At 46.7% G+C, this 24,886-nt stretch overlaps 1 protein-coding gene across 1 annotated transcript in view; it reads right to left on the bottom strand.

The window, feature by feature from the left end:
* Positions 1–24,886, bottom strand: part of MAP2K5 (mitogen-activated protein kinase kinase 5) — a 263,415-nt gene continuing 238,529 nt past the window's right edge. The window contains exon 22 of the mRNA XM_030875161.3: positions 1–258. Coding sequence (XP_030731021.1) covers positions 154–258 — 105 coding nt within the window. The 3' untranslated portion in view covers positions 1–153. The remainder of the gene's footprint in view (positions 259–24,886) is intronic.

A 24,886-nucleotide genomic window follows, 5' to 3' on the forward strand; every position in this document is an offset into this window, starting at 1 on the left:
CACCCTTGAGGGCTTCCTAGGCAAGGTCATCTGCCAGCAGAGTCGAAGGTGAGTCCAGCAAAGCTCTTCTGGCGTGGACAGCAAACGAAGGGCACGATAGGCACGTTTTCCCCTTGGTGACCAGTCCTGGGCTTTCAGCATCACACTGCAACCTCAGGGGGGGCCCTGCTGGCTCCGCCTCTCCTCCAGTGCCCTGCACACCCACATGGACACCACGGTGGCATTTCCATCGTTGAACTGAACGATGAATGGGTGGCCCTGCAGGGAAGAGAAGGAAGCTGTGACAGGCATTCCCCAGACTCTGCACGTCATCACTTTCCAAGCCCTGTTCTCAGTATTCCCCAACAGCCCTGTGAGGTGAGGGCAGCTTCAGCCCCATTTCACAGCCTAGATGACTGAGGCCCAAGGTGGAGCAATGACATGCCTGTCTAGAGCACTCGCTGCAAACCTCACATTCTGCCTGGTGCTTGGCTACCTTCTCCTGAAACTCCAACCAGCCTGAAAGATCCCCAAGGGTGTGAGCCTATCTTAACTCCACACTGCCTGGCCCTTCCTCAGCCCAGCATCCCTCCAACAGCTGGCAGGCAAAGCCTGGCACCGGAGCTGCCAGCGTTCCTATCAAGTTGCTGCCCAGAGACCAGAGAATCATCTCATCAGGGGCTACGTCAACCCCAGTTTTCTTCTTTGTCTCCAGCCCTCCTATGAACAATCTGCGAGTGGAGGGAAGGCAAACGTGTCAGGGGGAGGACGGATGTGCTGGTGCGTGGTGAGAAGCTGGGGGCTGGGGACCGGACTCTGGAGGGGCGCTACAGCCTCCATGTGGCCCCTCAGGCTCTAACCTACTTAGCCCACAGGCAGGCCAGGTTATATGTAGTCAGCCCCCTCCCCAGCTGTCCTGAAGTGACAAGGTTCCTCCTCACAATCTTAGCGCCTCCTTGGGAGTTCCCAGGAAAGGTCAGAAAAAAGCAGGGGCAGCCATGGGATCACCCTGGCCACAGGTCAAAGGTGAAAGGAAAACTGGAAAGCATTCTCCTCCCTTCTCTTCTCCAAGTGCTTCTCTGCTAAGGGATGCTCACTTGGCAGCCTCCTCTCCTACCAAAAACTCTGTAGCCTGAGACTGAGGGAGCCACGCTGGGCGAGCAGAGAGCATGGGGGGCTCCCAGCTGCCTCCTCCCCAGGTCCCCCTGCTCCTTCTCTCCCTCCCGCTTCAGCCATCCAGCTCCGAATTCCCTGCTCCCTCCTGCTTTCTGAGCCCTTCTTGGGCCCCCTCTGCCTCCCCTCTGGCCAGGCGGGGCTTTCCAGGCAGCTTTCCTGATGAGCTCATCACAGAGCCAGGAGGGACGGGGCCAGGGCTCAGATGCCCAGACCCCACTGCGTGTGGGAGCAGTCAAGGACCAGGCTGGGGAGGGGGCGGGAGGTCAGGTCAGGCGGGTGTCCCGCAGGCAGCACAAGCCTGAGGGGGGGCTGAGGGGGGAGAGGCCCAAGAGGGACTCTGTCTTGGCTCTCATATGTCCCCCACCCCGACACATATCATCTCACCTTATATGTGCCTGCCTAAATCAGTGCCTAGATAGAGGGGATTCTTCTTGAAGTCAGTGAGCACATTTCCTTTTCAGGAGGCTCAGAGGAGGTGACCTTGTGCCCTTCTGAAGAACAAAGGGAGAAGCTGTGCTCAGGAGCCGATGGGCCCCTCCCCTGAAGCCCGGGGTGGCACAGTGTCACTTTCCCAGAATGCCCGGTGACTTTGGGGGCCATATGCTCCATCTCTGTTATCATCTGTTCAGGAACAAGCAGAGCAGAACCGCAGGAGGGGAGAGTGCAGCGTTCCTCCAGTTACAGGAAGGCTGCTGGCTACACTGCAGGAAGCATTTCGCCCAGGTGCACCGGGAGGCTGACGAGGAGAGGGGCAGCATCCACCGCTCTGGTGGCGACTCTGCCCCTTTCCTGTCCTCCCTGACTGGGAGGTGACCCCCATCTCCTGTGTACCCCTGATGCTTTACACCACCCTGCACGGGAGTGACCGAGACAAGTGGTTTTGTCCCCAGCCACTGTTGATGGGTTTGGGGGGAATGAGAAGGGGAATCATAAAGGGAGAAAGAGAGGAGACAGAGACAGAGACAGAGATGGAGGGGAGACCCCAGCCTCTCTAGGCATCCTGGGCTGTGACAGAAGAATGTGGGAGCTGTAGGCTGCCTGGTCCACCATCTGAATGGGCACGCAGAGAAAGCCAGTATGTGGGGAGTGAGAACATGGAGAGTTGTACAGAGGGAAACAGGAGCTGAGATGGCACTGGAGACCCTGGGGGCCATGATAGCCTGGCAGCATCTCTGCCTACAGTGTCCATGCACACCTCACGGTCTGGGGTGGAGGCACTAAGTCCTAAGTCACATAGGTGAGCACAATAATCTCCACTTTGCAGATGAGGAAACAGAGGTCACGGTTGACCTACCCCATCTCCCAGAGCTCGACTGGATTACAAGTCTCTATAACCCAAACCTACTGCCTGGGGCACTCCCTGGGCTGAGCTGGGGTAGGCAGAGCCTGATTGCAATTCCCCCTTGCCTTGTTTCTGCCATGGGATTCAGGCCTGCCTGGCCAGAGGGGGACTGAGACAGCAGGTCCTGACCCCTGTGTCACCCCTGGGACATCCTGGGAGAGTGGTGTCAGGGTGGCAGATCACTCTTACTTGACTCTGCCCCCTCCCATCAGCCCTGGGTGGGAAGCAGGGAAAGTATACCGTCACCCCATTTTACAGAAAAGGAAACTGAGCACCGGGGAGGGGACGTGACTGGTTAGGTGCTGGAGCTTCTGGTTGCTACTCTGGTACGTTCTCAGGGCTTGACTGCATCCCCTGGGACCCTGACAGCGCACGCGCTCCCTTTCCTCCCTGGAGTACAGCAGACACTCCTCCAGTCCTGTGATGCACACGATGCAGGTGCTCCTCATGACCTTAATGAGCAAACGAAATCTTAAGGACAATTCCGGGAGAAGCATGAAGATCACTCAGCCACCCTGAGGTGCCTGAATTCCCAGGTGGCTCCTGACAGGCCTGAGCAGATGCCTGCAACAGCCAAGATGCCTGGAGACCGCTGGAAACTGCACACCGGATAATACCGAGTCCAGCACCATGGATTGAGTGCTGTGTGCCAGACCCTTGCCAAGGGCTTTGTTCTCACTTTCCCACCGATCGCCATGCTCACTCTGGAGGCGCACACAGCCCCCTCGCAGATGAGGAAACAGACGCTCAGGGACCTGTGCAAAGTCACGCAAGTGAGGGCTGAGCTGGAACCACAACGTGGGTCTCTTGACTCCAAATGCCATGCTCAGGACCACATGCTCTCCTGCACCTGCAACAGGAGAGCTGACCTCACAGCCCTTCTGGGGGTCTCTGTGTGGTCCGGAGAGGGCTGCAGCCCCTTGAAGCCAGACCCTCCTCTGCATCTGGGTAAATGCACATCTCCCCCTAGGCAGAGAAATCCAGATGTGGACAAACTCGCAGCCCCCTCCGGCTCCAAGGATCAGCGGATCCCATCTCCTCGGAGCCAGGACACCCACATGCTGCTTGTCGAGAGCATCCTACACCCCCGGTGACGGCCCCAGACACCCAGGCCTCTGCCACCCACATGCAGAGTGTGTCAGCGGTCACTCCGCAGAGGCTGGCAGGGCGCATGCAGGCTGGAGCCGCTGAATGTTCTCACTGGCCTCATCACCAGGCAGTGGGAGCCACTTTCATTTCCCGAATTCTCTCAGGGCCAATTGCAACAATTAAACCGGCGAGTGTTGAAGTATAATGGCCCACAAACTTCGCCACAGAAGGTGGAGACATAATGAAGGGAAAAGGATGGCACTGGAAGACGTAGGATGGATCCAAAAGGCGGGCACAGGGGAGAGTGAGAGAGATGAGTCAACAACAACCAAAGCCGGCAGCATCACCGGGTGCAGACCTCCCACCACAGGGCCGAGGGGCAGATCATGCCCGTGCACTAACTCGTGAAGAGAAACTAGAGTGTTCAGTACACCCTCCTTCACTTGGGCACTAGCCTCCAGGGCTTCGCTAGAGTTTGGCCCTCTCCTTCTGTAATAATGCCCCTAATTTTTGCCCACCCGTGTCATTGTGATGAGATGCCTTCCTGATGACTGATGGCAGGACCCTCCCCATGTGGACAGCGCTCCATGCTTCTGCCAAAGGGGGCAGGAAGAGGAGGGGTCCAGGGGTCCACCATGTGGGCAGGAGGTGGACGCTCCGAGCCTGCTGTGAAGTACCGCCTGAGGTTGATGTGTCTGGACTCCCAGGCCAGTGCTCATTCACTGACACCTCACTCTCTGCCCTTAGTTGGGCTTCGAGTTTCTTCCCAGATAGGAATTTACCTATTTAGGGTCTCTATAGTCTCTTCTCTTGTATAACCTCCTAAAGAACTTCCTGCATGTGAATCATTTAAGGACTTGCTGGTGTGGGTGCCTGCCCGGAGCAGTGCCTGGCAGGTCGCAGGCCCTCAGTTGGTCGTGGGCCTGAGGCAGGAAAAAGTGACCTGCCTGTCCTCTCTGTCTGCATCTATTCATCGAGCCCTTTTTGTGGGCCAGGCCCCGGCTGCCTTACATGGCCCGGAACCCAACCATCACCCCCTTTACACACAAAGGAGACTGAGACACCGATAAATGTGACCTGCGGCAAGGTCACAGAGCTAGAAAGTGGCAGGGTTAAGGGCTGAACCCAGCGGAGGACAGCACACTACTCTGCTCACTGGGGGCGGGCACAGTGAGTTTTAAATTCCTACTTTTTAAAAGAATATATGGTACATTATTATTATTATTATTTTTGCGGTACGCGGGCCTCTCCCGTTGAGGAGCACAGGCTCCGGACGCGCAGGCTCAGCGGCCATGGCTCACGGGCCCAGCCGCTCCGCAGCATGTGGGATCCTCCCGGACCGGGACACGAACCCGCGTCCCCTGCATCGGCAGGCGGACTCTCAACCACTGCGCCACCAGGGAGAAGCCCTGGTACGTTATTTTTAACTAGTAATTTTTTTTTTAAACTAGTAATTTTTAACTGACAAACTGAAATGACAGTGGCCAAAAGGCAAACTGTGTCCTCCCCGCTCAAAGCTGTGTCCGGCACAATCAAGTAATTGATTTAATAATCAGCAAATCTATTAAGTATTATATTATGCCTGTTTTATAGGTGAGGAAGCTAAAGCACAGAAAGATTAAGGAATCTGCCCGAGACCACGGTGCCTGAACGTGGTGTTGTCTCCAGAGCCCGGGCCTCAGCCATCACGTTGTCCTTCCTCGTCACTGCCAGGGCTGGGGGAGGGTGGCATCCACCCTGCAGGACAGCGTGCCCTCAGAGCAGGCGCCGGCTGGTCCCTGTTCCTTCTCTTTGGGTCTAGATTCTAGAGAAGCAGGAAAATGAAGACCCAGGGCCTGGAAGAAATTTTCCAGGGCTATGGAGACCACACCCTAGACATAAGGCTGGAAATAATAAATAGGATGCCTGGCGGCAGACTGCACCCCAAACCTAAGGTCTGCTCTGTGGGGCCTTTCTTCATGTCTCCTCTCAAGAGGGTCCATCTCTCCCAGAACAAGAGCATACCCTTGTTCTACTGTGTATTATTATCATTTGAGCCCACCTTATCCTAGCACAGACTGGAAGCCTCGAGGGCAGGGCAGTGCTAATCACACAGGAACTGCCAAGAAAAGTCAGCTGGACTGACAGGTAAGTTACACTGCTTCCCAGGAGCCTGAGGCTAGGCTGAGAAGGGCCGTAGGTTGGGTGGGCAGGCCTGGGGAGAAGGCTTCACAAGCTGAGGCTGCTCTAGGCTCTCTGGACCACAGGATTCCTCTCTCTCAGGATGAAGACCAGGCCACCAGGTACCTCCTTTCCCGCCAAGGACGCCACACGGGACAGAATGCCAAGGACCCACGAGCTCATTCAAGTAAGCAAGCCCAGCCCAGTTACACTCCAGCTAAGTCCAAAACAAGAAGAGTCCAACACACACTCAGGCGAGCCGCAGGGCCAGTCCTGGCATGAGGCAGGTGTCTGTAAGAGGTGATCTGAGAGGCTGGAGGGGCCCCAAGGTCAACGTACTGCCCATCACTTCACCTTTCCGCACTGGGCCTGCCAGCCTTACTTGAAGGCTCTTTGCATGTCCCTTTAGGATCCAGCCCTTGCGGCAGGGGTAAAACACTTCAGTCCTTCTCGGCACTATGGAGGTGCGGTAGGATAGGACGGGACCTCAGAGACCAGCAGGGCTGTAGAGTGTGAGGTGCGCTGGGGCTTCCACACGTTTCATTCAAATCATTAAGATATTTTAAGCTGTATTTGTTAAAAAAACTAATTAAAAAATAATATATACACTCAACTATGTTCAACTCTAAATGTTACCCTGAATATTGGCAGTGTGTTACCCAGCACTGTGATGGTAACTGATTTTCTGCAGCTCTTAGGACAGGCGGTCTGCTTGTTAGATCTGTGCATATTACCGACTGCTCATACATGGGCCGACACCTAGGAAGGTTGTGGTGGTGCACTGGGCATCTAAAAGAACTCAGGGCTGTGACGTCCACTCACATTGTGTGTAGGTATAAAACTGTGTGAGCATACCAGAGCCAGTGCACTGAGCCCACGAAGCACATCTGCCCAGTGGCCCGGTGCACGATGCCCAGACAGGGGTGTGGGTCAGGCCTGCTCTGAGTTTCCAGGGGCGTCAGCTCCTGCAAGCTTTGAGTCCCTCTTGTCTGACCTGTAGATTTACCGTAAGCAATTCATATGAACAGCTGCTAGCTACTGTCAGCAACTAAACTCTAAAATAAAACTTTTCTGCTATTCCTTTTTAAAGCTTCTATTGGGCTTAAAAGATGCCTAAGCTGAGAGGGCAACTGGTGAGTCAGGATTTCCTTGATATGGGGCTCCTGAAACAGTATCAGAGATAGGTGGAACACGGATGCAGATATTAGACTATAACCATCACCTATGACCCTGGCTCTCAGACTTTTGTGTCCTTCAAGAGCAGTCTCATGGACGCCTTTCTAAAGAAGTAAGTGTCTACAATGAATACTTACTTACACATTCATGCTAAAAAAACCACTACTTTTTTCCTATTTTAGTATTGAGATCCTGCATTAATTTTACATAATAAAACGCATTCCACTGCTACAGATTCAAAACTAGCAATCTAATTCTCTACTTACTCTGGAGATAACTTCAGATTAGAGAAGTTAAATAATTTTTGGAAAAATGCACATATGTCCAGTGTCTGCTAAACGGCTGACAAGTGCCAGGGCAGTGGGCAGCCTTTATAATATTAATTACATGAGATAACAACCCATGATCATCCCTGGGGTCAACGCTTCCTGCTTCCTTCCAGGCTGGGTGTGCCCGAGCTAATCAACACGGGGAGTCAGGGAAGGAGGTGGCTGGGATTGTGGCTGCGGGGCAGCCCCCAGGCACAACTCAGCAGGGAGAAGCTGAGGCACCTCCACAGCAATTCTTCCATCTGTCCCTGTGTGGGTGGGGTAAGGCACGGAGCCCTGGACTGACAGTCAACAAGCCTTCTCTCACCAGCCCAGGAGTCGTGAGAGCTTGGGAAGGGCCACAATGGCCTCACCTATAAAAGAGAAACTATTCCAGGGGAACCTCCATTGCCCTGGCTTCATCCTTCCACATGGAGGGACCTGTGTTGTTATCACACCCCTCAGTCGTGTCCCCAAGGGGAGGCGTGGCAATGTTGGGAGGAAGCACGGAGCAGGCCCGGCTCAGGGGTCTCCTGCCCACAGGGAGGCTGCATTCTGGCCTGCCCTCTCCTGGTAAGCTTCCAGGCAGGCTGTTCACCTCTGACTGGGCTCTGCGGTAAATTCTCAGGAGGGCCCCTTGGGCCACCCACGTAAGCGTGCCCTTCAACTCAGATTTTACAGAAGTAGGGGTGATGCTTCCTTTCTGTCATTTCCTGAGCCTTATTTCTCAGCTGGTGTTGAACACAGGGAGGCTGCTGGCTGGCCTCGTCACCCAACCAGATCCCCCAGCTCTCTCTGCCTCTGGGGTCGGGTGGGAGATTGCTTGTCTGCAGACAGGGGTTCACAGATACACCCTGGGCAGTGCGAGGGGAGGTTACTATCCCCCCAGGTAGAATGCATGCAGGGGAGCGGCAGTAAGATGAGGGTGTGAGCCTTGCCTATCAGCTAGTGTAGAATCTGCCTGTCTGCCCAGCCCAGCCTACCTGGGCCAACGCCCCGGCTGCGGAACTTTCCAAGGTAAGGCGTTTGTTCTGAGACTGTGCTTTCTCAGCCTCTGATTCCTAAAGCTTTTCCACGGCTGGGGTTGGGGGTTCCCTTCTAGCCCTTCATTTTCTTTTAAGACCTCAGAAATGATTTGCAGCTGTGACATGCCATTTCAATCGACCTTCCTGAGTTTATCTTCACAACCGCTACAGAAATAGATGTTTCTTCCCAAATATTCAATTATTAGCAGCAAATTGCTTACCTCCAGCCATCCTAGACTGTACACAGGCACCTAAGGGGGGGTCAAGGCACTCTCCACCTTTCACCTAAGCAGATCTATGTGTTCCTACACAAAGTAATTGTTCACAAAATGGCCAATCGAGAGAGCAAGATGTTTCCAGAGGTCTCCACAAGTCATTCTAGGGCCTGTCCTTACAGGGCAGCCACAGGACTCGAGCAGTGTGGTATGGGAGGGGGCACAGAAGACTGCAGTGGGCCACCGTGAGGGGTAAACATGCAGATGCCAGCACTCATGAGTTTGTGTCGGAGGAAGCTGACCCATTTGGGTGGCAGAATGGTGCCACTGGCCCATTTAGGGGGGGCTGTGGTGGCTGCCCTGTAGGAAACTCAGACAGGACTCGGGGGAACAGCAGGGAGAGTGCTGGCTCCCCCTCGCAGTCTCAGGCTGAGCAGATACCTAGAGAAGTCAGGACCTGAGGGTGCCAGAGGGAGGCAGGGGGGGCCTCGCTCCAACAATGCTGAGGGCTCTTGTCTGAGAGGCTGAGTCTGCAGGTCCAAGCAGTGAATATGGGGGCAACTTACAGGCATCTGGACGTTCAAGGTTCATCTTTCGGTGTGATGGCTGTGTGGTGGTGGGGATTTAAAGACACAATGCTCAGAAGGATGGATTCTTTCCAGCCCTCTTTTTTTCTTACCTCTTGAGATTTGATGTTTAAACTCTGAGACCTTAGCTCTGTGTGTGTGTGTGTGTGTGTGTGTGTGTACACACATATGTGGGCATGTAAGCATGCAGAAGGGGAAGAAAGAATGAGACCCAGCACGATTTCTGGCACACAGCAGGCAGCTCAGTAAGCTTGTTGAACAAAACAGAACAAAGTGATCCGACAGTGAGTGAATGAAGAGATGGGGAGAGACTAAGTCTAAAAGCCCTCCCTCTACAAATTGCCAGCCATGCCAGATAAAATGGAACATTTTCCAAAAAGCATACGAGATGAACCTGTAAAAAAGAAGGAAATCTGCAAGTGCCAAAAATGAAGAGGGAACTGAAAACCAGAATTATAAGCGTGTGCGTGGAGGGCTTGTAGCCCTAAGGGAGGCTATCAGTTCTAGGAATGTAGGACCTGGAAAGTGTGAAGAACTAAGTGGACACAGGAGACAAGGGCCACTTGGGGAGCTGGCCTGAGACCCTGAGCAAAACTGGGACTGCAGAAAGGGTGAGCCAGAAAAAGTCTGCCCATCAGCAAAGGGGATGCTGTGTGAGGTGGCGCTGAGCCTCGTGCACTTTGGAGTTCAATGTACCACTACTGTGGTCTCAGAACACAAGGCTGCTCATAAACTAATGTAACATTGATATTGATCTAGCAATACTCTGGAGTATCTCTCAGGAGCATGAAAAAACATTCTGGGGAAATACTTCTGGAATTCAGTAATTTCCACAGTACTAAGCCCCATTCAGTATGAGCTTACAATAAAACTTCCAAAACGTGTGAGGAAACAATTATCCATGGACAGGAGTCAGCAGACACAACACACAGGAAGATTAGAGCTCTCAGAACCAAGGTGACAGAAAAATAATTGGAAAGAAAATGTAAAATGATGTACAGTTGAAAAGACTGAAGGCATAAAAGAAGAAATTGAAACACTAAGAACAAGACATTATAAAAAAGAGAAGAGAGATTTGAAAAAGAATCAAATATAACTTACAGAAATAACACATATAGTGACTGGAAAGAACAAAACAAATTCTCCATAGATGAGCCAGATAGCAAGCTGAATATAGCAAGGATAGATTTAGTAAGCTGGAAGAATGGTTTGAGAAAATTACCCAGAGCACTAGTCAGTAATGAGAGATAAACAAAAAATAATTTTTTTTAATGTGAAGGAGAAAGACCCAGAGGAAAGAATGAGAAGAGATGGGACACTGTGGGGTAGGGTCAATATCCAAAGAGACAACAGCTGAAAATTTTGAGAACTGATGAAAGATATGAATTTTCAGATTCAAAAATCATAATGATCTCCAAGTAGAATAACTATAACAAAACCTATACCTAGACAAATTGTAGGGAAACTGAAGGATACCAGGAAAAGAGATGTTAAAAGCAACCAGAGAGACAGGCATATCTCTCACAAAGGGCAGCAGCTGAGCAGCTGGCAGATTCTCACCAGCAAGTGTAGAAACCAGAGGACAACACAGTATCTTCAATGCCCTGGGAAAAACTGTCAATCTAAACTTCTAAACCCAATTTAACTAACAACCAAGAGTTAGGGCGGGACTTCCCTGGCAGTCCAGTGGTTAGGACTCTGTGCTCTCACTGCCGAGGGTCTGGGTTCAATCCCTGGCTGGGGAACTAAGATCCCACAAGCCACGCAGCGCAGCCAAAAGAAAAAAGAGGGCAAAGTGAAGACAATCCTAGAACAAAAACTCAGTTTTACCCTCACTGACAGAACTCTTAATATACTTCCAAAAGGAAAAGAAACCTCAGAAGGAGGAAGTAGGATGCAACAGGAATAAGGAACACATAACTGCTAAACACATGGATAAATCTCAGTAAGTACTGATTACACAAAATGACAACAAGAGTAATGACTAATTGTGAGGATCTAAAAACAAAATGACGATGAAATTCTGGACATGAAAGAAGGGACTGATCAGAAACTCTTAGGGCCCTTATGTCCGGGGGAGAGAGGCTGTGGCAGAGGCTGCTAGCTGCCTCTCAATAACCATTCCCCTTTCTTCCTTAGTGATACAAATCCTGATTTTAATAAGCAACAGTGTCACCCAGCAAAGCAGCTGCATGCCCAGACTCCCTTGCAGCTAGTTTTGGCCAATGCCATGTGAGCACATATGCTGTGTGCCAATCCCCAGAACTGTCCTTAAATGAAGGGGTATTTCTACTGCCCTTCCTCATTCCTGTTGTCTGGAGCTCAAATGCCCCTTGACTGGAAAGATGGAAGGAACTGCCAGCTAGTCTGGGCACCCTACTTCCTGCCTTCCTTTATATGTATGGGGAATACCCTGCTGTCTTACTTAAGCTGCTGATTGTTTTAATCATGTGCAGCTAAAGCCAATTCTACCTAATATAAAGATGAGATTGAACCTAAGGCTGAGTATTGTTGGGGAGGGGCGTATATTTAGTGATTAACCTTAGGCTTTGCTAAATTAAGTTAGAAACTCAGGGATAATAAGAGGCTAGAAATAGAATATAATATCTAAACTACTGGCAAGAATAAAAAGGAAGAAAAAAATTAATCTAATAGAGTGAAGAAAGGAGAAAAAAGAAGTCAAAAAAGCATTGTAGAGAAGAAAGTACAAAACAGGATAGTAGAAAAAAAAATTCAGGTGTATCAATATACAATAAATATAAATGAATAAACTAATCAACTAAAAGAGAGTCTCAGATAAAATTAAAAACATCAACAGCAAAATGCAGAGATTCACTTAAAACAAAATAACACAGAAATGATGAAAACAAAGGGATAGGAAAACATATAGCAGACAAATACTAACCAAAAGAAGACAGCATAGGTATGTTAATATCAGACAAAAATAAAATTTCAAGCAAAATATATTAGAGGTAATGAGAGTCACTACATAAAGATAAAAGAAACATTTTAAAATGAAGATACAGCATTTTGACATAGGCATCTAACATCACTGCCTTAAAGCAAATACTGACAAAAGTGCAAGGAAAAACAGACAAAGCCACACTAATAGTGAGAGATTTTAACACAGCTCTCTCAGGAATTGATAAATAAAGCAGGTAGAAAATCAGTAGGGCCTCAAAATATTTAAGTAATGCAATTAACAAATTTGACCTAAAGGATGTAAATAGGACACCGCATTCAACAACTAGAGAATCACATTCCTTTCAAGCAAAGAGAGAACACTGAAAAAAAACAAAACAAAACAGTGTAGTAAGGGCGTTTCAACAAATAACAAAGATCTGATACTATACCAACCATGTTCTCTGACCATGGTGCATGAAAAGTAGACAACAATCACAAGATAACACAACACCATTATGTGCAAACAAAAATACTTCTAAATAATTCGTTGGTCAAAAAAGAAATCCTAATTGAAATTGGGAATTACTTAGAACTGAATGACAACAAAAACACTACATATAAATATTTGTGGGATGCAGCTAAAGTAATACTTAAAAGGCAATTTATAGCTTTATATGGATATGTTAAGGAAAAGAAGATTGGAAATTTACAAGCTAAGTGTCCAATTCAATAAATTACACACAGAACAAAAAGTAAATCCAAAGGAAACATAAAACAGCAAATAATAAAGAACACAAAGGAATTAGATATCAAAGAGATGATCAAATCAATAAAATACTGGTTCTTTAAAAAGATTAATAAAGTAGACTAACTGACAAAAATGGTAAAAAGAGGACACAAGGAAACATCATTAGGAATGAAAAAAGGGCACATAACCACAAATCTGGGGAAAATTTTAAAATAATAAGGGCATATCATATGACTGATATGAGGCCAACATAGCTGAAAATGCAGTGTGATGACTCATCAGGAGAGAAAGAGAGAGAAAGAGAGAGAGAGAGAGAATGTGCGTGTGAGTGATGGTAGGGGCAGTGGGAAGGGTGATAATGGTGGCGACTGGGAGGTGCCAATGAGAAGTGACAAATAATCACCCTGGCAGGTGAGTCACAGGTTTCGAGCCCTGGCATCACACTTTTAACTTTTCAAAACACTTCATATCCATTGTCTCATCTTATTTCAAGAAGCATCCAATTAAGTAAAGGCTGCTACCTCTTAAAATTCATCTTAGTAACAGCTTTTCTAGTTTCTTAATAAGGAAAAACAACCATTCACACAAAGACTGAAGCTCAAGTGGAGATTTTCTGATGTTACCAAATCAACAAGAAACATAGAGGAAAAATTGCTAAAGATACCAGATGTCAAACTTTTGGGTAAATAACTTTAACTGAAGTGCCATCTTGTTTTTTTTTTTTTTTTCTTTACTGTTTCCAGCTGTGATGCTCCCGTTTTCTGAGCCTCACCCTATTTAGTAGACAGGGTTACTTACTGGGGGGGTGAGTGTGAGGGAGCCAAAGGGGTGGGCTCAGGCAGCCCTTTTGGAAAATTTGAAATAAAAGCTTAACAAAGGTCAAAGCTACCAGGCCTAGTCTATAAAATACAGGATTGAAAATTACCAGTTACTCCAGAGTTTCTGCTATCAGCCATCATTTCCATTTGAATCTGTCCCCTCCTTTTTTTTTTCCTAAGGAAATCCACAAACAGGAAGTGAACCATTTGAAAATTCTGATCATTTTGTGTCCCAGCAGCAAATAAAAATCATCAGTAGAACCCACTTTTAGCCTTGAGTAATATTTTCTAAAACAAAACACAAAGAACCTGTGGTACTTAACTATTCTGTTATTGATTTACTGTGGTTTGCAAGGTAATGTTGAAGAAAATTAAATGTACGGAAAGCTGAAATGCGTTTTCTGTGGCAGCGAGCGGTGTGGCCTGTGTCTTCTGAGGCGGTGTCACTGGCCGTGTGCAGAAGGAATGAGAAAGGGGTGCACTTCATCTGGCTACAGATAAGCTGGCGATGGCCTTCCCCGCAGAGCTGTATGAAACCAAGTCTGTTTTCACCGTTAAGAAGGACAAAATTATTTAGGTACAAACTTGCTGCTTCTGGTAGTTATGCTCCCGTTTACAGAGAGACCTCAACTCAATCAAATCCAGTACGGATGGATTGAGAGGCTTCTGTGTGTCTGGCTCTAAACCTGGTTTTTAGAGTCAAAAGACTCTCCCTGGCACATTCATGCCTTATTTGGTCCCCTCAGAGAAGTAAAAACAACTTCAACAAATAATAATTCAAAATAATTTTACGCTAATTATTGATTCAAGAGCAAAGTGGTCATATTGTTTCAAACTTGGGCATCTGCATGCAATGTTATCAAGCAGTATATTTCCTATTTAGTGAAATGGTCTGTTTTCAAATCTAGAGGCACTTTACACACCTACAGGCCACTGTAAATTTGACTCCCTTACTTAAGACTAAGAATCTGAAAGTTACAGTAAAACTCGAACACTTTACTTTTAGCTAGTCCCTCAAGCCTTTATTCAAGTCCATTTTTTTGTAGTTTAGACTAGTGCTTACACACTTACTATCTGGTTTCCCAATCTAAAGCACAAAATAGAAGAGGAAGAGGGGAGGGCTGTTAGAAAGGGGAACGAGGGCAGGAGTACTAAGTGACATCTATTAGCAACACTGCAAAACAAGAACAAAACCAAAGAACCAGCTTGGGGTCAACCAGTGCAGGGACAAGTGGCCCTCCACGTGTTAACATCAGGAGACACTAGGACAGCAGAACGCAGCAAACAGACTGTTCGTGATGATGGTCTAAAGAACATTTTCTAAAAAGCCAGACCCTGATGCATGTAATCCGTTTAAAAGGATAGGGAAGTGTATATAATACATTTAAAACCTCTTGCCTATAATCTTTTTTAAAAGTTTTGGTTTTATAAGGAATAAGCCTCAGTTATCTGAATAATATCCTCCCTTGGAAGTAGCTCACTTACTGAAGGTGGTGAATAGAAGACTTGCTGCTCTTTGAGTTTTGGAAGGTCAATATTAAACAGGGGAAAGCTCACACTCCGTCTGGCCGCCTTTCAGCAGCACCGTGCGATGTCACCTGGCAGACAAGCCTTCAGAGCCTCTGAACTCAGTAAAGACATATGGGGCCACTTAGGCCCCAAGTTTATCTTGGCTTCCTTTGGAGAGAGTTTGATTACTTCTAAGATTTATAGTCAAAGCAGAAGGAGAAAAGAAATACCTCACAGAGCAGATTTATAACCTCATCTTGTTTTTATAATCACATTAGGGATGACATCCTATGACAGAATCTTGGAATGACTACAGGGCAACTTGGAAACTCGGTGCCAAGTTTTATATTTTGGGGTTTGGAGCATTTTGTACTTGCAAAGGTCAGGGAGGAAAGGACCAGGGAAATGAGCCAGGGGACGGTCAGAGAGTGAGTGTCAGCTGGTCTAATTTTCTGTGTCAACTCTGAAAATTAGATAAACAATGACAAACCAGGCTTTTAAAATGAACTTGTCACTTCTGGTTCTCTTGATACAAGGTAACATTTTTCAAGTCCTGGTAGCCCTAAAGACAGATTTAACCCCTGAGAGGTTTATGTAAGTGTTCTAAAGTCCCCACATCTAAACAAAAGGTTTAGTCCGACCCTATCACCCTTAAAAGGAAAACTAATCATCCTTGAAACTTAAATATGCTTCTCCTAACACTTAAGCGGACGTTGCCTAGAGCCAAAGGTCCAGTCTTCTGCAGGACAGTCTCAGCAACTTGATTTTTTCTTTCTGTCATCTCGTTGGCTCTCCAGACCAGCTCAACCCTTCAACATGGTCCCTTGATCTTTCAACCACTGTTCTCAGCAGGTACTGGTTCTCCCTGCACCAACTCAGGGGAGCACAGACTCTGTCCTGGGTCCACCCCGCTTCTCTGCTGTTATGAAGACATCGGGTAGAAGAACTGCTCTGGCCTACAATTTGGCTGCGACAAGCTCCCTGGTGGGGAGGGGGACAGATCAGTGAATCCTTCTAACAGCTGCCCTTAGTGGCTTTGCTCTAAGGATATTTATTCAGTTTGAATACGTTGATTTGGAGAGAAAAATACATATATGTATTTACCAGCAGCTGAGTAGAGCTTTTCATTCCACAAAGTGCTTTCAACCTCATCATCTAATTCAAGTGTCACAGTAATCCCACGAAGTATCAGGATGGCATTACTGTCACTACCTATTTGTGGATTTGAAAACTAGGTTCAGAGAAGTGATTTGGCTAAGGTAGAGTTGGGATCTGAACTGGACATCAGCTCTAAAGCCTGTGCCTTTTGTTACAATATGTTCTTGTTTTGTTTGTTAATATGTTATGTTATATTATTACATATAATAACAGCAATATAATAGCCAACAGTTGTGAGCACCTAACCGTGCCAGATACTAATTAGGTGTTTTCATTTACAGCATTTCACATGATTCCCCAGCCCTGTCAGAAGTAGATGTGAGCTTATTTTACAAGCAAAGACACTGATGTCCCTAGGTGCTAAGGACTGCACTTCAGGCTGAAATCTCAACACTGGGCTTGAACCCGGGTTCTTGGACCTCATATGTCACTCTTTCCCCACACTCTACAACTGGCAGAAACAACCCCCCACCCCCCAACAAAGCACAAATGCCATAGTCTGCCCTGGATCAAAGTATAAAATAGGTCTTTTAAGGTCCTGTGACCCCTCAGTCTTTGCCTCATCCCTAAATTCGAAAGCCTTTTTCCTTTCTGATGTAGAAGAGTCTCCTTTTCCAAAGTGTTCCAAGCTTCAAAATTACCTCTGCCGCCAGCTAACTGTTGAGAAGAAAACCATCTGATTAAATCAACTCACAGGATGGTATGAATAACCACAGGCAGGTAATTCACCTGTGGTTCCTAGGAGCCTGTGGATTTCATTCTCTACAGTGAAGCTCTTTCCCCCCTCGCTCTGGGAACTCTGTGCTCTGTAAAACAAGGAGAACAGGACCAACTGCACAGGAAGCCTGTGTGTATGAAATTCCTAGCACATAGGCTATCCTGGAAGCAGCCCTACAGTCATGACTATCAGTGGCTTAGACTTGGCAGTTCTTATCATACTTCTTTTCTAAGGAAATTTTTGTAATACCTAACATGTGTTCAATGCTAAATCTGGAAGACACCAGACCAGCTCCCCTGATAGCTGCACACAGTACGGGTGGACGGGCAGAGGAGGATGAGGGGTCTTGCTCTCCATGTATTAAAGACTCTCACCACTCACTGAGTGGCCCCTCCCCTGAGCCTCAGGCCTAAAGACCTAACTCACTCCTCCATTTAAAACAGGAATGAGCAGACCTCCCTGAGTTCAGAATTCCGTGTAACTAAAACACAAAATAGAAAAAAGGAAACCCAACTGTTGCACTCGTGCACAGCCTATAGACAAGACAGCAGTGCCCTCAGACAGCATTTCAAATACAGTTTATTAGTGTGTGATATGAAAAGGGTATTTTTATTGCATGATATAATGCAATGGGACCTTGGGCGCTCTGTGGAAAGACCTCACACTCAGAAGTGTAATGAACCCGTAGTCCCCAAAACATTATACTGTACATTAACCTATCATTAATGGCACATTAGGGCTAGGGGCATTGCACGCTTGCTGGTCAGGGCTCCATCAGGACAGTGTTGAGAAAACCACACAGTCTTCCCAGGCTTAAAACAAATAGAGAAAATAAATATTCCTGATGTCTACAGGCAGCTTTAATGGAAGTTCAATCCCAGCTCTGCCCTGTAATTTCCAAGCCTGCTTTTTTAAGAGAGGAAGACACACAACTGAACAAGAGAAGAAAGCGAGCCTCTTGCAGTCCACCCGCAGCTACTGGCCCTGCAGCTCAACACCGGCTCAGCAAGGTCACGAGCAGACCGGCACCTCTGGTAGTAGCGTAAAAGCTGCCTGCAAGACATCCAGGCCTGGACTGTAGCCTATAGAGGTAAACAGCGTCTTGGAGATTGTGTGCCTACGTGCCTCACTCTCTAGATGGGGAAATCAAGGTTCAAAAAGATGAAGGAAGAGACAACCTATCCAAAAGAAAAATGGTCAAAGTATGTGAAAAAAATACAAATGGCCAACAAACACATCTGGAAATGGCCAAAATGTTCTATGGCAGGGTCCTGGTTAAATAAATATGGACCATCTATATAATGGAACACCATGCAGTATTAAAAAGAACAAGACAGACTTCATGTGATATGGAAAGATCTTAAAGAGAAAAAGTAAGGTACAGAACAATAAAATTAAAAATTCTAGAAGGACACAAGTTACTGTTAACAGTGCTTAACTCTAGAGAGTGGGGCTGGGAGCTTATTGTATATCCTTCTGTACTATTTTAATTTTTTTTTTTTTTTTTTTTTTTTGCGGTATGCTCCGGACACACAGGCTCTGGACGCGCAGGCTCAGCGGCCGTGGCTCACGGGCCCAGCTGCTCCGCGGCATGTGGGATCTTCCCGGACCGGGGCACGAACCCGTGTCCCCTGCATCGGCAGGCGGACTCTCAACCACTGCGCCAGCAGGGAAGCCCCATTTGAATTTTTAAACATAATTTTAACACTAGTTTTAGAAAGTCAATGATGAGAGCAGGAGCAAACGTTCTGGGGAACTTTGTATTTCCTAACTTCTATGCTAAGTCCTTTGTGTGCCTTATCTTGTCTGGATTTTCACAAAAACAGAAACTGTAAGTTGGTCACTGTTATCCCCTTTCCATGAAGTGGGAACTGAAGTTGCGAGGGGTGAAATAATTTATTCAAGGCGACCCTCTTACCCATCCACTTTCTATAAGGAAACAGAGTATTTGTAAAATAGAGAAAAATCTGGGCTTCCCTGGTGGCGCAGTGGTTGAGAGTCCGCCTGCCGATGCAGGGGACACGGGTTCGTGCCCCGGTCCGGGAGGATCTCACGTGCCGCGGAGCGGCTGGGCCCGTGAGCCATGGCCGCTGAGCCTGCGTGTCCGGAGCCTGTGCTCCGCAACGGGAGAGGCCACAGCAGTGAGAGGCCCACGTACCGCAAAAAAAAAAAAAAAATAGAGAAAAATCTTTCCAGACTCTGATGCAGCCCAGGACCACCTTCCTGGAGACAGCTTGCCAACCCCAGCAGAGATCGAAGAGGTAGGCAAGACAAAAGGCCGCTGGCTCCGACTGCAGTTGAATCAAATTTCTGGAAATATCTAGTCTCCACATCACAAAAGGGGATGGGGCCTAGGGACCCCAGGCTACATACACTGTTCAAGTAAACAATGCTTGGCAACCGGTTCAAACACAGGAAGGGAAGTATTCCCCTAATTAAGCACGAATCAATTTCAAAGGAAACCCAGATGCTGCTCCATGAAGAGGTAGCTGTCTGGGACCAGCAGAATCACAAGGTGAGAGTGGGGGCCAGGAAGGATGGGGCAGCTGCACACCTTAGGACTATCTGTGCCAAGTTTCAACGTTGCTGCAGCAAGTTTGCTCTGTTTTCTCATTCCTCCATTCTTCCCAATAGAACAGTCTTGTTATTTTTGGGTAACAGACTTTGCAGCAAAATTTTAAAATGCTAGATTTCATTTGTCCTAGGGTCTGCCAGTACATGCTGTAATTAAAATGTTGATCAGTAAACAGTTTAAATATATGGCAGACAATGCAGTTAGAGCCTACTGTTAGGTCAATATGTGATTTAGATTTGCCATTTAAAAAATCTCATTTAAATTTTGCATACATTAATCACTACCATACTTCAAGGTTCTGATATCCACCTGACTACAATATTAAAATAAAACTTGCTGCCCCAGGGAAATCCTACTTATTCTTAATTGTTTCGAGGCTTTGATGGGCTTTTAATCTAAGATTAATTTATGCAATTTTAAATAACTCTTCTTATGATTAATAAGCTTGAAAATTAAAAGGAGTCTAAAGCAATTATAATGAGCATTTGGTCATAACCTCATTAGAAGAAGGAGTGAAGGATACAGCTCTGGAATTCTTACAAGACTACAATTTAAGGTTACTTTTAGAGAAGTCAAACGTAGTTCTTGAAATTGCAAAGGCAGGTTAGCAAAGGTCAGTGTTAAAATGACGGCTAGCTAGATTAGCATACTAATGATTTTCCCTGATAGTGACAGAAAGGACACTGAAAAGAAGATGCAGAGAGAGAGACAAATGACATGCTGCCAAGAAGCTACAGGCTCTGAACTTGGCTTCCTATTCTTTTGGCTGGAGACCTTCATGGAATTTCAGAAAGAGCCAGGGGGTTAGGACATCCCTATTTATAAATCAGTTCCAGCCACAGATTCTGGTCCACGTGGAGCAAGAAGAGTTCAGTCCTGTGTGGCCTGTTTGCCTGTTGTGGTTGGGCCACTGCCCTGCTTAAGAACAAATGGCAGCTTCCTGCAGCCACACTCCTCACCGGTGTGCAAAGCCCTTCCAGAGCTGGCTCGCTGCTGAGCCACCACTTTCTAATTTCCATATTCAGACAAATCCTTACAGCTCTGGCTGGAGCTGAGATGCGTCCTCTGACCACCCTCAGCCACCCTGTCCTGGGTCCTCACACCGTGCAAGTCAGCAGCACACAGCTCACCCTGCCTTCTCTAAATGTCTCCTATGGGTGTGTCCAGTCTGCTCCTTGAAGATCTGGATGGTTCTTAAATTCCTTTTGAACCCATCACAGTACCTCAAAGATGCAGACAGCCAATTGTTATTAACTGACTGTCTCATAATAATTCCCTCCAACAAGATGTTCATAATACTGACTAGAGGACTGACATGAAAAGTTAAGACTTCCTAATGCCTGGGAAAGAGTAACTCACAGAGGTCTATCCTTAAAAAATTACCAATTCATTAGACACTAGCTACAAACGCCCAACGTATGTATATTTGTTTTAAGTTGCATTAAGCTCCACTAAGCATATTTGTCTTTCAAGAAGCTACTGGTCAGACATGCCCAGGAACATTACATGAGACAAGTCATGACCCAAAGAGGCTGATTTAGTGCCCCCACATATGTCTAGCACTTTACAGTTTACAAACACTTTCACAAACTCTATTTTAATAAGAAAAAACCCCCACCCTTCAAGATTGGTATCACTACCCCCATTTTATAGATGAAGAAGCTGAGGCTCTTGGAATTCCCTGGCGGTCCAGTGGATAGGACTCCGAGCTTCCACTGCAGGGGGCACGGGTTCGATCCCTGGTCAGGGAATTAAGATCCCGCAAGCCGCACGGCATGGCCAAAATAAATAAGTCTTTTTTAAAAAAATTAAAAAGTAACTGTTGATTACCCCGAAGACGCAGAGGCTGTAGTTGAAAGTTTATCTTCTGATAACACAGATCAATGTTCTTTCCAATTCACCATGTCGCTTCTTGTCTCTTGTTCACGACAGACTCACTTTCAAGATCCAGAGCCCATCTTCAGCCTCTCCAGACTTCACATTCAGAGGACAGAGTACGTCCTGACAGTTGTCAGCCACACACCTTTCCAGTCCTACGACCATGGTTACAGAAATGAGCGGGGTCATGACCGCACGCCTGTGCTTTCCCTCTTCTGATTCCTCTAATGCCTGTGCTGGCCTGGACACTTGCAGGCTGTCTTCCCAGCCTTAGTCTCCCGTCTGCCTTCCTGATGGACCCTGATCACTGTCTGGCTCCCTGTTCTGTGTGACCTGGCTACTTTGTTCACATGTCTCTGAAGGCACTCATGAGTTTGGCATCTATAGCATTTAGTTCTTTCTTCCCCTCTGGTCTTATTGAGATATAACTGACATACAGCACTGTGTAAGTTTTAGGTGTACACCACGATTTGACTTTACATATATTGTGACAAGATGACCATAAGTTTAGTTAACATCCATCATCTCACACACATACAAAAGAATGTTTTTTCTTCCTTGTGATGAGAACTCAGGATTTACTCTCAACTTTCAAATATATCATATAGCAGTGTTAACTACAGTCATCGTGCTGTGCATTACATCCCTAGTACTTATTTATCTTATAACTGGAAGTTTCTACCTTTTGACTACCTTTATCCAATTCCGCCTTCCCTATACCTCTAGTAACCACAAATCTTTTTTTCTATGAAATTTTTAAAAAGATTCCACATATAAGTGAGATAATACAGCATTTGTCTTTCTCTGACTTATTTCACTCACCATAATGCCCTAAAGGTTCATCCACGTTGTCGCTGATGGCAGAATTTCCTTTTTTATGGCTGGATAATATTCCATTGTGCATTGTCTATCGATCTCACAACTTCTTTATTTATTCATCTGTTGATGGATGTTTAGGTTGTTTCCATGTGTTGGCTATTGTAAGTAATGCTGCTATGAACATGGGGGTACAGATATCTCTTTGATATAGTGTTTTTGTTTCCTTCAGATATAGTCCCAGAAACGGAAATCCTGGATCATATGGTAGTCCTATTTTCAATTTTTTGAGGAACTTCCATATTGTTTTCCATAGCGGCCTTACCAGTTCCCAATCCTACCAACAGCGCACAAGGGTTCCCTTTTCTCCACACCCTCACCAACACTTGTTATCTCTTGTCTTTTTGATGACAGCCATGTAACAGGCATATGGTGATATGTCATTGTGGTTTTGATTTACATTTCCCTTATAATTAGTGATGTACCTGTTGGTCATTCGTATATCTTCTTTGGAAAAGCATCTATTCAGGTCCTTTGCCCATTTTTAAATTGGTTTGTTTTTCTTGCTATTGAGTTGTATGAGTTCTTTGTATATTTTGGATATTAACCCGTTAACAGATATGTAGTTTATAATTTTTTCCCCATTCTGAAGATTGCCTTTTATTTAGTTTTTTTTTTTTTTTTTTGCGGTACGTGGGCCTCTCACTGTTGTGGCCTCTCCCGTTGTGGAGCACAGGCTCCAGACGCGCAGGCTCAGTGGCCTTGGCTCACGGGCCTAGCCGCTCCGCAGCATGTAGGATCCTCCTGGACCGGGGCACGAACCCGTGTCCCCTGCATTGGCAGGCGTACTCTCAACCACTGCGCCACCAGGGAAGCCCTATTTAGTTCTTTTTGATCATCTATTCAACAGAGATCATTGAACAGCCACTTTGTGCCGTGTATTGTGCCAGCTGCAGAGGATGCAATGGTTTTCTCACCACACCGTAAGCTCCTGGAGGGCAACATTAGTGTTTCATCAGCCTCTGTATTCCTTACAGCTGTGCAACTCAAGTAATAGTCTGGGAGCCCTTTGCTACTAGTGTGCCAGAAGATAAGGAGCTATGCCACAAAGTAAATCAGCACACAGCTTCCTCACTGAGGAAGTTTTGCGACAAAAAAATGTCAGGTGAGTTAAACAGAAGACTTTGAGACACGCTTGATTTATATTCTGGTACAAACTCCACATCGTGTGTTCAAGAAACAGTTCAGATACTAACACTAGCATACTGTCCATATATATATTTTTTAAGTACAGTTACCTTTTTTAAAAAAATTTATTATTTATTTTTGGTCTTCGTTGCTGCACATGGGCTTTCTCTAGTTGTGGCGAGCGGGGGCTGCTCTTCCTTGCAGTGCGCGGGCTTCTCATTGCGGTGGGTTCTCTTGTGGAGCATGGGCTCTAGGCGCATGGGCTTCAGTAGTTGTGGCATGTGGGCTCAGTAGTTGTGGTGCATGGGCTTAGCTGCTCCGTGGCGTCTGGGATCTTCCCGGACCAGGGCTCGAACCCGTGTCCCCTGCATTGGCAGGTGGATTCTTGACCACTGAGCCACCAGGGAAGCCCCCACTGTCCATATTTGAGTAGCACTGAACTATAGCACCTAGCAATATATTCTGCATATAGAATGTGCTCAGTAAGGTTTTCTAAGTTAAAAGAAATTTCTCCCAAACTCAGAGAGTAATATCTCTTAGAAGCCACTCACTCCTATAATCACGATGGCAGAACTAAAAATGAGAGAAGGTTTTGTGGCCAGATAAATTGCAGAACATACTACACCTTCAGTTTTTGCTGCAGGTTGACAAAACCAAAAAGCAGTAATAGCTCACAAATTTTCACAGCTTCCCTTCAGATTACCAACTAACAGACAGGTGCAAACTGCTGGTGATTACTTTCTCTCTTCCTATTTGGTTTGTCTGCACTGAGGTTCAGGCCTCAGCCAGGCCCCGGCCGCTGTGTCCAGATACAAGCTCTCTGATTCGACCACAGCCCTGCAGATTCCGGGTGAGGCCAAGGTGGAGGGGACTACAAGGACTGAGTCGAGTAAGCGTTCTAGAAGGGCATTTTTGGTCTCACAAGCACAAACTGCTGAAATTCTACACATTTCTTTGTGGGGCGTTTGTATTCGTTTTGTTTTGGATTTCTAGAAATGGCCTGACTTAGCTGAAATTCCCACAACCACAATAACAACCCCCTGTCCACTATGCATCAATAGATATTAGCTTTGATGTAGTACAGAAGAGTCCTGTATTTTTCCTGGCTGTGTCACTCTAGGCAAGTCAATTAACCTCTCTGAGCCCCAGTTTAATGCATCAGTAAAATGGGAATAAGAATAATCTTTACAGTGTTTACGTGAAGGTCAGATGAGATAGTGTATATGAAATAACTCTGTAAACGCATGTTTTTAAAAATGTTATCTGTTTAGCTTAATTTCTCTCTCTAAAATAAATCTTTTCTTTCTTTAAGGTTAAAAATTAGAAGCCTTGGGCTTCCCTGGTGGCGCAGTGGTTGAGAGTCCGCCTGCCGATGCAGGGGACACGGGTTCGTGCCCCGGTCCGGGAAGATCCCACATGCCGTGGAGCGGCTGGGTCCGTGAGCCATGGCCGCTGAGCCTGCGCGTCCGGAGCCTGTGCTCCGCAACGGGAGAGGCCACAACAGTGAGAGGCCCGCG

The sequence above is a fragment of the Globicephala melas genome, chromosome 2 (genome assembly GCF_963455315.2).
Source record: "Globicephala melas chromosome 2, mGloMel1.2, whole genome shotgun sequence".
Classification (NCBI taxonomy): domain Eukaryota; kingdom Metazoa; phylum Chordata; class Mammalia; order Artiodactyla; family Delphinidae; genus Globicephala; species Globicephala melas.